General features: G+C 43.9%; 1 protein-coding gene across 2 annotated transcripts in view; it reads left to right on the plus strand.

Moving 5' to 3' along the window:
* The window catches only part of chid1 (chitinase domain containing 1), a 96,127-nt gene that overhangs the window by 23,943 nt on the left and 55,047 nt on the right, over positions 1-17,137 (plus strand). For both annotated transcript variants that reach the window (XM_063062293.1, XM_063062292.1), the window contains 2 exons: positions 162-294; positions 16,349-16,393. In XM_063062293.1, coding sequence (XP_062918363.1) covers positions 162-294; positions 16,349-16,393 — 178 coding nt within the window. The remainder of the gene's footprint in view (positions 1-161; positions 295-16,348; positions 16,394-17,137) is intronic.

Here is a 17,137-nt window from a genome sequence, read left to right on the forward strand (position 1 = left end):
TTTTTTCTCCTCTCCTTGAACAAGGCTAATCTTTGAAAAAACTATTTGCCAAGAGGTGATAGAAGTCTTGCCTTTGAATATATTTAAAGCAGAATTAGATGAGTTTAGCATCCCTGTATCTTTCCCATACCTCCTGATTATCTTTTTTTTTACTTTTGCAGTGGAATGGCCATGGTTATGAAGTTGCAAAGACTTTTGGTGGAAAATTCACCTACATTTCTCCAGTTTGGCTGCAGATCCAGAGAAAGGGAGTTCAGCTGTATTATCTGACTGGTCAGCATGACGTAGACCAAGGTGATGTTTCTACTGCTGACAACATCTGTACACACATCTAATACGCCTCTCCGAACTTTAAACCTGTCCTTTCGCTGTATAGTTTCAATAATCATGGTGAGGGCTGCTATCTCATTCTGTGTGTGTAATGCAATGTTCTAGATCTGTGTTCAGTTTGAGTTCTTTTTCACTTAACGGTTTCCTGTCAAAAGTGCTCAGTGCTTAACCTAAGTGCCATGAGGGTGTGTTGGCCCAGAGAAACGATTTGAAATCATCAGTGGGAGCAGGAGGTTAAAGTCAAGGTTGAGTTTATTGCCTTCAGCACAAGTACATATATGCCCAGATGCATTGAAAAACCTGCTACAGCATCACAGTATCAGGTAAGTAGCATTAATAAGAAAGCATAAATTATATAAAAATCATACAAGAAAGAACAATTAGAAAAGAAAGCCCATTTTTATACAGCGTGATCGAAGTGGTTATAGTGTTGCTAAACTATAGTGATTAGGATTGTGCAGGTTGGTTCAAGCACCAAATGGTCGAAGGGAAGTAGCCGTCCTTGAACCTCTTGGTGTGGGACTTGAGGCTTCTGTACTTCCTGCCCAACAGTAGCTGCAAGAAGACAATTTGGCCCAGATGGTGGGGTCTTTGATGAATATTGCCTTCTTGAGGCAGTGCCTCATAAAGATATTACCAATGGTGGGAAAGGATGGGGAGTTTATGCTGAGATGTGAACTTTCAGTCAGGAATTATCTTACCATCAAGTAGTGATTGATAATTGGTTATCTGCCACTTAAATTCTCCATCCTAATCTGCTGTCTTTGGCACAATGTTGTGCCAATGTATAAACCTACTCCACAACAATCTAATCCTACCTTCCAAAACAGCCAGACTTCATTTTTCTTACATCCATGTGCCTATATGAGAAAGAGAAAATGGACACATTCACCCTCTCTATGCCTTTCATGATTTCATACACCTTTATAAGGTCACCCCTCAGGTCTTCTATATTTCAGAGAATAAAGTTATACCCTTTTTAACTTCTCCCTATAACCCAGTCCCCTGAGTACTGGCGATATCCTCTGCACTTTTTCTAACTTAGTGACATCTTTCCTGGAGGAATGCAATACTCATCAACAAGTGCAAGTAATGTCTTAACCTCTATACTCAATGCCCTAACTGATGAAGGCCAGCATGCTAAAAGTCTTCATCAACATTCAGTTGACCTATTTCGCCAATTTCAAGCAACCACATATTTGTACTCCTAGGTCCTTCTGTTCTACAATGTTCCCCAGAGCCCCACCATTCCGTGAAGGTCCTATCCTGGTATATGTATCACCGGGCATTTTTTTGTGGCTGTCAGTTTCAAGAACCTCATAAATAGAAGCTGGAGAAAACCATTCAATTCTTGTTTGATCATTTGCAAATTTACTAACCATGCCTTGTACATTCTCATCCAAGTTGTTGATATAGGTGACAAACTACTCTGGGACTAGTACTGACCCCTGAGGCTCACCACTAATCACGAGCCTGTAGTCCAAGGAAAAACCTTCCACTTACACCTCTGTGTCCTACCATCAAGCCAGTTCGGTAACCATCTACCTAGTTCTCCCTGAGGGATCTAGCTGAGGGGAGCATCTGTCGTCCCAAGTTTGGTGAAGATGCAAAACCAGATGGGATTGTAATGATGGAGGAAGTAAATAATTTCAAAGGGAGGAGGGCAAGTTTAGTGAGTGGTGAGAAGGAGGCAGAAGGAATGAAAGGAAGAAATATATGATAATCTATTTTGGTGTACAAAGCAGGAAAGTTTTTGCTACACACATCAAAGTTGCTGGTGAACGCAGCAGGCCAAGCAGCACCTGTAGGAAGAGGTGCAGTCGATGTTTCAGGCCGAGACCCTTCGTCAGGACTAACTGAAGGAAGAGTGAGTAAGGGATTTGAAAGTTGGAGGGGGAGGGGGAGATCCAAAATGATAGGAGAAGACAGGAGGGGGAGGGATAGAGCCAAGAGCTGGACAGGTGATAGGCAAAAGGGGATACGAGAGGATCATGGGACAGGAGGTCCGGGAAGAAAGACAAGGTGGGGGGGGGACCCAGAGGATGGGCAAGAGGTATATTCCGAGGGACAGAGGGAGAAAAAGGAGAGTGAGAGAAAGAATGTGTGCATAAAAATAAGTAACAGATGGGGTACGAGGGGGATGTGGGGCCTTAGCGGAAGTTAGAGAAGTCGATGTTCATGCCATCAGGTTGGAGGCTACCCAGACGGAATATAAGGTGTTGTTCCTCCAACCTGAGTGTGGCTTCATCTTTACAGTAGAGGAGGCCGTGGATAGACATGTCAGAATGGGAATGGGATGTGGAATTAAAATGTGTGGCCACTGGGAGATCCTGCTTTCTCTGGCGGACAGAGCATAGATGTTCAGCAAAGCGGTCTCCCAGTCTGCGTCGGGTCTCGCCAATATATAAAAGGCCACATCGGGAGCACCGGACGCAGTATATCACCTCAGTCGACTCACAGGAGAAGTGTTGCCTCACCTGGAAGGACTGTTTGGGGCCCTGAATGGTGGTAAGGGAGGAAGTGTAAGGGCATGTGTAGCACTTGTTCCGCTTACACGGATAAGTGCCAGGAGGGAGATCAGTGGGGAGGGATGGGGGGGGACTAATGGACAAGGGAGTTGTGTAGGGAGCGATCCCTGCGGAATGCAGAGAGAGGGGGGGAGGGAAAGATGTGCTTAGTGGTGGGATCCCGTTGGAAGTTCCATCCTGATGGGGGATGGAAGTACCATCAGGAAGGTCTCAAAGCTCTACGCTTCTTTTTGGATTCCAGACCTAATCAGTTCCCCTCTACCGCCACTCTGCTCCGTCTAGCGGAATTAGTCCTTACTCTTAATAATTTCTCCTTTGGCTCCTCCCACTTCCTCCAAACTAAAGGTGTAGCTATGGGCACCCGTATGGGTCCTAGCTATGCCTGCCTTTTTGTTGGCTTTGTGGAACAATCTATGTTCCGTGCCTATTCTGGTATCTGTCCCCCACTTTTCCTTCGCTACATCGACGACTGCATTGGCGCTGCTTCCTGCACGCATGCAGAACTCGTTGACTTTATTAACTTTGCCTCCAACTTTCACCCTGCCCTCAAGTTTACCTGGTCCATTTCCGACACCTCCCTCCCCTTTCTAGATCTTTCTGTCTCTGTCTCTGGAGACAGCTTATCCACTGATGTCAACTATAAGCCTACTGACTCTCACAGCTATCTGGACTATTCCTCTTCTCACCCTGTCTCTTGCAAAAACGCCATCCCCTTCTCGCAATTCTTCCGTCTCTGCCACATCTGCTCTCAGTATGAGGCTTTTCATTCTAGGACGAGGGAGATGTCTTCCTTTTTTAAAGAAAGGGGCTTCCCTTTCTCCACTATCAACTCTGCTCTTAAACGCATCTCCCCCATTTCACGTACATCTGCTCTCACTCCATTCTCCCGCCACCCCACTAGGAATAGGGTTCCCCTGGTCCTCACCTACCACCCCACCAGCCTCCGGGTCCAACATATTATTCTCCGTAACTTCCGCCACCTCCAACGGGATCCCACCACTAAGCACATCTTTCCCTCCCCCACTCTCTCTGCATTCCGCAGGGATCGCTCCCTACACAACTCCCTTGTCCATTCGTCCCCCCCATCCCTCCCCACTGATCTCCCTCCTGGCACTTATCCGTGTAAGCGGAACAAGTGCTACACATGCCCTTACACTTCCTCCCTTACCACCATTCAGGGCCCCAAACAGTCCTTCCAGGTGAGGCAACACTTCACCTGTGAGTCGACTGGGGTGATATACTGCGTCCGGTGCTCCCGATGTGGCCTTTTATATATTGGCGAGACCCGACGCAGACTGGGAGACCGCTTTGCTGAACATCTATGCTCTGTCCGCCAGAGAAAGCAGGATCTCCCAGTGGCCACACATTTTAATTCCACATCCCATTCCCATTCTGACATGTCTATCCACGGCCTCCTCTACTGTAAAGATGAAGCCACGCTCAGGTTGGAGGAACAACACCTTATATTCCGTCTGGGTAGCCTCCAACCTGATGGCATGAACATCGACTTCTCTAACTTCTGCTAAGGCCCCACCTCCCCCTCGTACCCCATCTGTTACTTATTTTTATGCACACATTCTTTCTCTCACTCTCCTTTTTCTCCCTCTGTCCCTCGGAATATACCTCTTGCCCATCCTCTGGGTCCCCCCCCACTTGTCTTTCTTCCCGGACCTCCTGTCCCATGATCCTCTCGTATCCCCTTTTGCCTATCACCTGTCCAGCTCTTGGCTCTATCCCTCCCCCTCCTGTCTTCTATCATTTTGGATCTCCCCCTCCCCCTTCAACTTTCAAATCCCTTACTCACTCTTCCCTCAGTTAGTCCTGATGAAGGGTTTCGGCCTGAAACGTCGACTGCACCTCTTCCTGCAGATGCTGCTTGGCCTGCTGCGTTCACCAGCAACTTTGATGTGTGTTGCTTGAATTTCCAGCATCTGCAGAATTACTGTTGTTAAAGTTTTTGCTATGTGGTGAGAGACTGGTTGGTGTCAATGTTCAAAGGAAGCTGAGTGTATCTACGCACAAGTCACAGGAAGACACCAATGCAGATGCAGCAGCCAATTAAGAGGGTAATTCGTGTGTTAGCTTTTGTTACAAAGGGGATTTGAAAATAGGAGTAAGGAAGTCATTTTGAAATTGTACAGAGCCTTAATGAGACTGCACCTGTACAGTCTTTGTCTCCGAATTGTAGGAAGAATATATTTACCAGCAAAGATCTACTAGACTGATTCTCATGATGGTGAATTTGCTATGTGAGCAGAATTTAAAAAGATTTGAACTGTTCTCTAGTGTTTAGAAGAAAGGGACGCAATCTTATAAAATTGACAAAATTTGTAAGTAATTTGATAGGCTAGGTGCAAGGGGGATGTTTCCCTGCCTTAGGGATCCAAAACTGGGTGCTGAATGAAGTTTAGTAATGTAGGACTAGATGGTGTTGACACTATCACCCTGAGTGAGTTACTAGGAGCAGGAGGTGCAAGAACAAGGCAGTGAGCAGTACTCAATCTTTGAACAGGGACATACCAGAAGAGGAGGATAATTTTTGTAGTGTCGCATCCAGAATGAGCTATTTTGCTGTGTTATGGCTTCCGCAATAGACTGAATGTATGTCTCATGATCTAGATTACTCTACCCTGGAACTAGTACTCATGGGACGTCAATATGTGCATGCTACTCCTGGACCAGATGTGGTTTATGAGTGTTTCTTCCATGACCTTGACCTGAATGCTAAGGTTGGAGAAGATGGGATCCTCTGGCAAGGTGTGAGAGGCCAAAAGGAAAGTTGCCACCAACAGCATAGGTCTGACAAAATGCTTGAAGCACAACTAATAGCTAAAATCTTGTTTTTGCAAAAATGATTACAGAACAGGTGACCTTGTTGCAACACAGTCCTGATGCTATAATTGTGGCTACTTGGTCATCACTCAAAAGACAGACTGCAGTGATGCCCACATCACCTGCATCATGACTGATCAGAGTTGGACTGACTGCCATTTAATCCACTGTTCTCTCCATCAACCTAGCCCCAAAACAATGGCAGCAGCAGATACATTGCTACAATAAAAATCAATTTTGTCCCCACAAAGTGTTGACTGCTGGCCAGCTAACTTTGGTTAGCTAGTTCAGTACACAAATCTTAATTAATTCAGAATTTGAACTTGATAGTATATATGCAAATATCCACAAATTACATCGACCCCTGGCCAACCACCACTTCAATTTATAACATCGTAATATGGGATCTCCGGTTGGCTAAACTTTCTTCTTCCTACTCCTGGCATGAGACGCCTTCTTTGTTTTAGTTAGAAATTCTCGCTACTCATTATTCAGAACCCTTCATTCTTATTGTCTTATCATTTCTGCACCATTATGCTTTGTCTTCACTGGTTTTGGCTTGCCTGTGTCAACCTTTCATAGGCTATGACCCTAAACTACAGGTCCCATTGCTCTTCTCCCAAATAAGGACTTTCCTCTGATGTCATCCCCTTGCTTCACCTTCCAATTCAATCAGCTCCAGCCATTTCAACTAGACACTGGGTTCAAGTTCCTTCAGTTTGCAGGCACAGACTGCCCTTCCATATGTCTGCAGTTTTCCTCTTTCCTGATGAACTGTTCACAAGCGATGGGTTATTTGGAAAGAATCCTTTGTTGAGTAGATTATTGTAATTTCCACTTCCAGCTGTCCCTGGCGAGGAACCAGTTCACAGAATGGTGGTCTCTATTCCTTCCACCATGTGACAAGAACAAAAGCATTTGTTTTGTCTACTGACACTGTTGTTTATCTGTTTCAGTTAGCTGTAGTTCATATTTTAATTTCTTCTCTTATGGTCAGCCCAATGTCAACCAACCAACAAAATCTGCAGACTATCTGCAGTGCCCTGAAGTCCCCGGTAATCAGTAACTGGAGAGATTCTTGGCCTCTCTGCCAAAAAGCCTGGTTTGATGAGAATAACTGGAAGGTCAAAGAGTGAATTAACTGAAATTCCACCAGACTCTAATGGAAAGGAGGCCAGTCTACTGGCAGCTGAAGGCTTGGGTCCAACAGAAGACTCAAGACCTAGAGGACAGTTGGTATGTGAAAGAGTGCAGTAACTCTTTGACTGCTGTGAAGAGCCTTGCCCAACACCCCACTCGGAGCCAAAGATGGAGGGTTGTTATCAAGAGCAGTGAGGTAGTTGGTGCCCACCTAGAAGATGAATCAAACCATGAGACTGTCCTCGAGTCCATCCCAAGGTAGACTGTCCAGTCCAGACACACCAACACCCCAGACCAACATGAAGCCAAATAAAAGAAACCATAAGACCTCAGGAGCAGATGCTGAAATTCCAGAAGAATACTTGGTCACAAGTCCACAGCCTGATTTCCCACTTCTGGGAGGAGAATGATATACCAGATGACCGAAGCTGCATAACTGAGGTGTTCTTTAGGAAAAGATATATTTAGTTATGCTAACTTTAGGAGGATCTGTTGACTGTCAGTTGAGAGGAACTGTGCAGCAGACATCTTAGACTTGGCTGCCAGCAGAAACTCATCTCCCTTGCACCTTTGTTATGATGGTACACAGCTGTGATTTTAACTAAGGAGTCCACGACAGATCCGATTTCAATGCTGCCTGTTATTACCCCCAACGCTTTTCTGGACCAACAGATTTCCTGTTGAAATAGAGTTCACCCACAAGGTAAACACACTAAGTGCTGGAGGAACTTAACGTGTAAGGCAGCATGGCAAACCCTCTTCTCGCCACCATCCCATCTCCGATGAGCCCCCTATGCCCTTCTCTGATCCCATGCCTGACCCTAGCTCAAACCCTCCCTTCTCTGATGCATATTGGCCTGACCTCAGCAAGGGCTTTGCCTTCATACCTCTGCACCTGCACCTCAATGAGCTTCAAGCCTACCATGATATTGAGATCTTCCATCGCCTCTGTTCTTTGGCAAGGATTCCCTGCCTCCCCTACTGATGAACCCTTCTCCCACCTCAAACCCACTTCCTCTTGCACACACACTTTTGGCCTTTAGCGCTCACTCAACCTTGCTGATGTGATATCAGCCGTCCTGACTTCTCCAATCCAACCTTACCCCTTCTCACCGTACTACTTTCTGTTCTGTGTGCTAATCCCAATCTCACTGTTAAACCTGCAGACAAGGGCAGTGGTGTTGTAGTCTGGTGAAGTAATTTCTACTTTTGCAGCTCCTTTTACCTACTCCTTGATGACCATCAGACCACAGAAATTATTGGCATATGCAGAAAATGAGATTCGAGTCACAGACAAAGCATTCACTAAAATGTCCGAAAGAATGAGTCATGTTCTTATGGGTTCAACCTCTGCAAAGCAGAGGTCCTATACCACCTGCCCATGATGCACCATGCTGCCCTCTCACTATAAGTTCTGTGGCATGATCTTTGGAATCCTGTTATCTTGGAGACCATCTTTCCATGAAGACCAACAGAACTGACTATTGATAAAGCTGAAACAGATGGTGAGGTTTACACCTCACGCTATCAGAGCAGTGCTGCCAGGATAATCAAAGACACGACCCACCAAGCCAACATACTTTTTGTCCCTCTTCCCTCCGGGAGAAGGCTCAGGAGCTTGAAGACTCGTACGGCCAGATTTGGGAACAGATTCTTTCCAACGGTGATAAGACTGCTGAACAGATCCTGACCCGGATCTGGGCCGTACCCTCCAAATATCTGGACCTGCCTCTTGGTTTTTTTTTGCACTACTTTACTTTCCATTTTTCTATTTTCTATTTATGATTTATAATTTAAATTTTTACTATTTACTATCGATTTGTACTCCAGGGAGCACGAAGCGCAGAATCAAATATCGCTGTGATGATTGTATGCTCTGGTATCAATTGTTTGGCAACAATAAAGTAAAGTAAAGGTTGGTAGGACCTACTGAAGGAAAATTTAGAAAGTTATAGAGAAATGGCAAAGCAATTTGTGTAGTACAGTAAAGTAAATAATAATACCCAGAATTTATCAAGACCAGCACAATAGTAGTTCTGCCAGAGGAGTGCACGAAGACAGAACTGAAGTCCTCTATGTGAATGCATGCAGAAATTGTTACAAATGGGTGAGTCAGTAGCACAAACAGAAATGAATGGGTGCAGTCTAATAGCTGTTATGGTGACATGGGTTGCAGACTATTGAAACGGTGGAGGCACAATGAGATGGGCATGGATGAGAAGCTGGCCTGTGCAGAGACTGAGCCAGGAAAGTAACCTCATCATCCATGTGTCTGACAGTAGCTCTAATAGTTGTGCAAAATCCAGGTCGTGCTCCAAGCCAGGAAGGACAGTAGACTTGCGACATTTATTTGACACTTGCAATTTGCCTTTTGTTGAGCTGTTAAGCCACTAGATGGTAGTACTGTGTTACTGTTTAAAGAATCCTTGACGATTAACCCTGTTTACCATTTGTGAAATATTTCTTTTAAGTGAAGGTTACTAATAACAAGATTGAAAAGAATTTTGAAGCATAACGTAGGACATTTTTGTCCTTTATTTTGGAGTGTCAACTTTTCACCTATCAAGCCACCACCATGATGGTGCTGGTGAACCATGGTGACATTCTGTGTGCTGTGGACAATACTTCTAAATATACTTTTAAATATACCTGTTACAAATTACTCTCACTGCAATCTGCAGCCTGTAATTTCTCTCTAAGGACTAAGCAATGTAGTTTTAAATGAACTTAATGATCTATAGATTTCACAATTGTCTGAAGGTCTCAGTGGACCAGGCAGGTACAGCATATCTAAGTGGACTAAGCTTCATCGCCGTGGACAGAAGCAAGGCAGGAGCGGGGTACTTCAAACCAGGCTGACACGCGGAGGGATGAGGCCTCTTCTGTCCAGCATCTTGTTAGCAAATGTGCAGTCGCTGGAGAGCAAAATTGAGGAACCAATGGCAAGATTGCTACATTGGAGGAAAACAATGGACTGTTGCAGTGTATGTTTGAATGAAACTTGGCTGTCTTCTGGCACACCAGATACATTAGTCAAACCAGAAGGCTTCTGGACTTACTGAATGGACCGAACTGTTGATTTGGAATAAACAAAAGGTGGAGGTGTGTGTTTCATGATTAATTCTCAGTGGTGCTCTGATATGGCAGTTTTGTCAAACTCGTGTTCCTTTGACCTTGAACACCTAACAGTCAAATGCTGTCCATTCTATTTACCTAGGGGGTTCTCCTCCATAATCATGATGGCAGTTTACATACCACTAGCAGCGAACTATAATCAATCGCTTGACATACTGCATGATGCCAACTCTAAACAAGAAACAGACCATCCTGGTGCATTTCAAATCAGAGTCAGGCACTTCATCCAGGCTTGTTTGAAGAAAACCCTGCCAATTACCATTAGTATATAACCTGTAGCACCAGAGGTCTCAACACACCAGACCACTGTCATACACTAAGATAAGGACTGCCTACTGTTCCATACCCAGAGGGCATTTCAGTAAGTCGGATCACTTGGCTGTCCTTCTGCTACCTGCATACCTTAGATTAGATTAGATTAGATTAGATTATGAGGACACTCAGTCCTCGTTTATTGTCATTTAGTAACGCATGCATTAATAAATGATACTATGTTCCTTCGGTATGATATCACAGAAACACAAGACAGACCAAGACTAAAACTGACAAAAACCACATAATTATTACATATAGTTACAACAGTGCAAAACAATACCGTAATTTGATAAGAGCAGACCATGGGCACGGTAAAAAAAAGCCTCAAGGTCCTGATAGACGGTAGAAAGGAGAAACTCTCCCTGCCATGAGCTTCCAGCGCCGCAAACTTGCCGATGCAGCACCCTGGAAGCACCCGACCACAGTCCGACTCTGAGTCCGTCCAAACTTCGAGCCTCCGACACCGAGCACCCAGCATCATCTCTGCCGAGCACTTTGACCCCGATCCCAGCCCCGGCCGCCAAGCAACAGGCAAAGCTGAGGATTCGGGGTCTTCCCCTCCGGAGATTTTGGTTCACACAGTAGCGGCGGCAGTGAAACAGGCATTTCAGAAGTTTCACCATATGTTCCTCCATGCTCTCACGTCTGCCTCCATCAAATCAGAATTGTGCACGGCATCCTACTTGACAGATTACAGATATTCATCACCGGAGAGGCCGCGCGTGCTCTGCCGCGCTGCCATCTTCTCCTCCCGGAAGCTAAAGAGCAAAGCTCCAGAGATTAGGGCAACAAAGAGGTGGTTGTGGGAAGCAGAGGGGCAGCTACAGGATTGCTTTAAGTCAGTGGACTGGGTCCTGTTTAAGGACTCATCTGTGGATCTGAATAAATACACCATGGTTGTACTTTTCAGAACAATTGTAGTCAAGAGTGTTCCCACAAAGTCATTCAGAGTCTTCCCCAATCAAAGCAATTATGAGATCCGCAGTCTGCTGAAAGCCAGATCAGAGGCAGTCAAGTCTGGTGACCAAGAAAGTTACAAGAGGTCCAGCTACGATCCCCAGAAAACCATCTCACAGGTGAAGTACCAATTCCGGACTAAACTTGAATCAACGAAGGGTGCTCGACAGTTGTGATAGGGCTTGAATACTATCACCTCTATGAGGTTAAATCAAGCAACGTAGTCGACATCAGGGCTTCGCTTCCAGATGAGCTTAATGCCTTCTGTGCACGCTTTGACAGTCAAAACATGGAGGAGCCATCACGAACTTGCACATCCCCTGATGATCCTGAGATTTCAATCTCTGATGCCGATGTGCGAACAACCTTTAGGAGGGTGAACCCACAAAAAGCATCCGTTCAGATGGGATACCTGGCCAAGTATTAAAGACCTGTGCTGATCAACTGGCCAGTGTGTTCACTGAGATCTTTAACCTTTTGCTTTGGCAATCTGAGGTACATATCTGCTTCAAGCAGGCTTCAACTACACTAGTGCCCAAGAAGAGCATCGTGACCTGCCTTAATGACGATCACCCAGTAGCACTTACATCCACAGTGCTGAAGTGTTTTGATGGGTTGGGGATGAAACATATCAACTCCTGCCTGAGAAGCGACTTAGATCTGCTCCAATTTGCATAGTGGGAGCTCTTCACTCAACCCTGGAACATCTGGACAGCATTCATACATCAGGATGCTCTTTATTGACTACAGCTCAGCATTCAATAGCATCATCTCCTCAGAACTAATAAGTAAGCTCTAGACCTTGGCCTCAATATCTCCTTGTGCAATTGGATCCTCAATTTCCTCACTCTCAGACCCCAGTCAGTTTGGATTGGCAAAAACATTTCCTCGATGATTTCCATCAGCGCGGGTTTACCATGAGGCTGTGTGCTTAGCCCCCTGCTCTGCTCACTTCACACTTATAACTGTATGGCTAAGCACAGCTTCAATGCCACATTCAGGTTTGTTGATGACAGCACTGTCATTTGATGAATCAAAGGTGGTGAGGAATGAACATACAGGAAGGAGACTGACAATCTGGCTAAGTAATGCCATAACAGCAATTTCTTACTCAATGCCAGCAAGACCAAGGAGCTGATTATTGACTTCAGAAAGAGGAAACCAGGGGTCCATGAGCCAGTCCTTATCAGAGAATCAGAAGTGGAGAGGGTCAGCAACTTTAAAATTCTTTGGTGTTATTATTTTGAAGCACCTTTTCTGGGCCCAGTACGCAAGTGCGATTTCGAAAAAAGCACATCAGCTCCTCTACTTCCTTAGGAGCTGCAGAGATTCAGCATGGCACCTAAAACTCTGATAGACTTCTATAAATGTGCAGTGGAGAGTATATTGACTGCTACATCACAGCCTGCTATGGAAACACCAATGTTCTTGACCACCAGTGAGCATATGTAGATGAAACACTTGCAGGAAAGCAGCATCCATCATTAAGGACCCCACCACCCAGGACTCGCTCTCTTCCTGAACTTCCAGGTTCAGGAACAGTTACTACTGCTTAACCATTAGGCTCCTAAACCAATCAAGATAATTTCTTTCAACTTCACTCGCCCAATCTTTGAAATGTTCCCACAACCAATGGACTCACTTTCAAGGACTCTTCACCTCATGTTCTCAATACTTATTGCTTATTTATTTATTACTGTTATTTCTTTCTTTTAGTATTTGCACAGTTTGCTGTCTGCACTCTGGTTGAACACCCAAGTTGGGCAGTCTTTCATTGATTCTGTTCTGGTTATTATTCTGTGGATTTATTGAGTATGTCCACAGGAAAATGAATCTCAGAGTTGTATATGGTAACATATATGTACTTTGATAATAAATTTACTTTGAGCTTTGAACCAGTGCTAGTATTTGTGTCTCATTGTAATTAAATTTTAATTGGCAAGCTCATGATTTTGGTGCTAGTTGAGAAGATGTTCAGGACTATCAACTGTTCTTCTGTTTGTACTGCAACACATTTTGAATAGACATTTCTTGTTAAGCTGTTACATGTTAGAATCATAAATTTCCTTGTGAACCTAGTAAATTATGTGGAACTGGAGCCTGGTGAACTTCAAGAGAGAACCATAAGTTCACCATAAGAACAGGGTGAGTTTAAGGGGATCACAGATACCAAGGTCCCAGTATGTGGAGAGGAAGTGCAGCAAGCATTGCCTATAGGTCAGGTGCCAAACCATCAAGGTTTCTGAAGCAGGAGTTCCCTACCTGGGTCATGGACCCTTTGCTTAATGGTAATAGTATGGGTACATGGCATAAAAAACATTGGGAACCCCTGCCGAATACTCAGATAAAGGATTATTGTGTATACAGAGTGGCTGTGGAATGTAGTGCTGTAAAGTGTTTTAGTAATACTACAATTAACCCTAGCTGTGAGGTTTTGAGATGCTTTTTACTTTCTGTGGGATCACTAGAAGTGATAATGATAAAGGGAAGAAGAAAATGATAGGAAGTGTCAGAAGTATATGCAGGGGAATAGTGATCAGAATTCCATTAGTTTCAAGATAATTATGGGAGCGATAGGTCTGATCCTCAGGTTGAAATTCTAAATTGGAAAAGGCCAATTTTGATGGCATTAGAAAGGATCTGGCAGGTGCGGATTTTTTTTGGGTTTGTTTTCTAGCAAAGGGATGCTTGGTGAGTGCGAAGCCCTCAAAAGTGAAATTTTGAGAGTACTGAATTTGTATGTTCCTGTCAGAATAAAAGACAATCCTAGCAGAATAGGGCACCCTGTTTTTCAAGAGATATTGAGTCCTGGGTTAAGAAAAAGAAGGTGGTTTATTGCAGGTGTAGAAAGCAGGAAATAAATTAGATGCTTGAGTATAAGAAATGCAAGAGAATACTTAAGAAGGAAATTATGAGGACTAAAAGAAGGCAAGAAAATTCTTGGCAGATACGGTAAAGGAGAACCCCAGGGGCTTCTACAGATATATTAGGAGCAAAAAGATAGCAAGGGACAATATTGGTCATCTATGCATGGACCCGAAAGAGATGGGGAAGATTTTAAATAGAATTTTTGCATCTGTATTTACTTAGCGAATGGACGCAGAGTCTATAGAACTGAGGCAAAACAGCAGTGAGGTCATGCATTGTATGCAGATTACAGATCAGGAGGTGCTTGCTGTCCTGAGGAAAATCCCCAGAGCCTGAGGAAATGTTCGTTCGTACCTTGTGTAAAAATTGCAGGGTCCCTGGCAGAGGTATTTGAAATGACCTTAGCTACAGGTGAACTGCCAGAGGACTGGAGGATAGCTAATGATGTTCTTTTGTTCAAGAAAGGTACTAAGAATAAGATGGGAAATTATAGGCCAGCGAGCCTGATGTCAGTAGTGGGTGAATTATTGGAAGGTATTCTAAGGGACCAGATATAAGTATTTGGATAGACAAGGCCTGACTAGGAATAGACAGCATGTTTTTGTGCATGGGAGGTCACATTTGACTAATCTTAAAGAGTTTTACGAAGAGGTTACTAGGAAAGTTGATGTTGCCTATGTGGACTTTAGCAGGGCCTTTGATGAAGTCCTGCATGGGAGGCTGGTCAAGAAGATTCAGTTGCTTGGCATTCAGGATAAGGAAGTAAATTGAATTTGACATTAGCCTTGTGGGAGAAGCCAGAGAATGGTAGCATGGGGTTGCCTGTCTGACTGGAGGTCTGTGACTGGTGCTATGCCATAGGGATTGTTGTTTTTTGTCATCTACATCAATGATCTGGATGATAATGTAGTAAATTGGATCAGCAAACTTGGGGAGATTGGGTAGTGGACAACGAGAAAGGCTATTAAAGCTTGCAGTGGGGTCTGGACTAGCTGGAAAAATAGGCTGAAAAATGGCAGATGGAATTTAATGCAGACAAGTGTGAGGTTTTGCACTTTGGAAGGACAAACCAGATTAGGACTTATACAGTGTATGGTAGAACAGAAGGATTTCTCTTACTCTTAGGATTCATAATTCCTTGAAAGTAGACAGGTAGGGTTGTAAAGAAAGCTTTGGCACATTAGCCTTCATAAATCAAAGTACTGAGTACAGGAGTTAAATGTTATGTTGAAGTTGTATAAGATGTTGGTGAAGTCGAAGTTGGAGTATTGTGTGCAGTTCTGGTCACCTACCTACAGGAAACTAATAAATCTTCCCTGAATTCTTACAATGTTATAAGGATGTTTTTGGGACTTGAGAATGAGTGATAGGGAAAGGTTTAATAGGTTAGAACATTATTTTCTGGAGCACAGCAGAATGAGGGAAGATTTGATAGAGAGTATATCAAATTATCAGCGATATAGATAGTGTAATTGCTATTAGGCTTTTGTCACTGAGGTTGGCTGAGCCAAGGGTTAAGGGGTGAAAGGTGAAACACCTGTATGTAAGAGGCGGCTGAGGGGGAAACTCTTCACTCAGAGGGTGGTATGAGTGAAATGAACTGCCAGCAGAAGTGGTGAATGCAGGTTCGATTTCAACATTTAAGTGCAATTTGGATAAGTATGTGGATGGGAGGGATATGGAGGGCTGTGTAACGTGTAGGTCAATGGGACTAGGCAGAATAACAGTTCAGCATGAACTGGATGGGTCAGAAGGCCTGTTTCTGTGCTGTAATAGTTTATGACTCTTTAGAATTAGGACATTATCAACAGTGAACCATTTTCAAATTTTGTGTGAGGTTTATTGGATTAACATGTTTTTAGTGAACAAATCCCTCATCCTGCTGATTCACGACTCATCTACTTCACCCAAATCATATCATTATGAGATTTACAGTATGTAATGTGCACTACATAACCAAACTAGCTAAATGGAAATTATCTCAGTCCATAGCAGAAGCCTTCTCCTTTAAGAGACAGCGATTCCACCTAAACCTTGCCCCTATCTGTTCCTGTTAATGCGTTGTCATTCCATTTTCAAAACTGCAAACTGAAAATGTAACCATAAATCAATTCTTTGCTGAATATCTTTATAACTTTGTTACATGAAGAAAGAAGTTTGTTTCTGAGAGACCATTAAGTGGAATCTGCTAGCTTTGTTGTATTCTGCACATAACTAACTCTGTTCTTGTTATCTGTAAACAGGATGGATGAAGAAGGTGAGGGAGAGCTCCAATGCAGCTCGTATTGGTGAGTGGTGAATTGTCTGTTAGCTTTAATGTTATTTTGTTCACAGTAATGCTGTGACTTCCAGTCTCCTTACCTAGATTTTGTGCTCCATGATTAATACAGGGCATCGTCTTTAGAATATTGGACTTGGCTGGTCACCGACTGTTGTAGAGAACTGTTAGCTGGCTCCAGTCAATGTCAGTGATATCCTTATAAAAGTCGAGGTGTTACCTTACCCCTATAAGAATCAGGGCGTTATACAGCAGTGAACCAGACTCTTCTGCTCAACCGATCTGTGCCATCTAAGCCAGACCCATATCCCTCAAAATGTTTCTTATCCATGTACCCACTCAAATGTCGTTTTAAACATTGTGATTGTACCTGCCTTTACTGCATCCTTTGGCAGCTCATTCCGTATTCCCAGTATTCTGTGCGTGAAGTTTATCCTCAGGTCCCTTTAAGCATTTCCCCACCTACATTAGATCGTGTTCCTAGGTTTTTCTAGATTCCCAACCCTGGGGAAAAAGTCTGTGACACTCTACCCTATCTATCCCTTCATGGATTTTATAAACCTCTGTAAGATCACTCCTCCTTCTTCCTCACTGCAGGGAAAACAGACCCAACCTGTTCAGTCTCTCCTTATAACTCAAGCCCACCAGTCCAGATGACATCCTTGTGAAGCCCTTCTCCGTTGTTTCTAGCTTCATTGCATCCTTCCTATAGCATGTGTGCACAATACTCCTAAGTGTGGCCTAACCAACATTT

Source organism: Mobula hypostoma, chromosome 11, assembly GCF_963921235.1.
Source record: "Mobula hypostoma chromosome 11, sMobHyp1.1, whole genome shotgun sequence".
Taxonomy (NCBI): Eukaryota; Metazoa; Chordata; class Chondrichthyes; order Myliobatiformes; family Myliobatidae; genus Mobula; species Mobula hypostoma.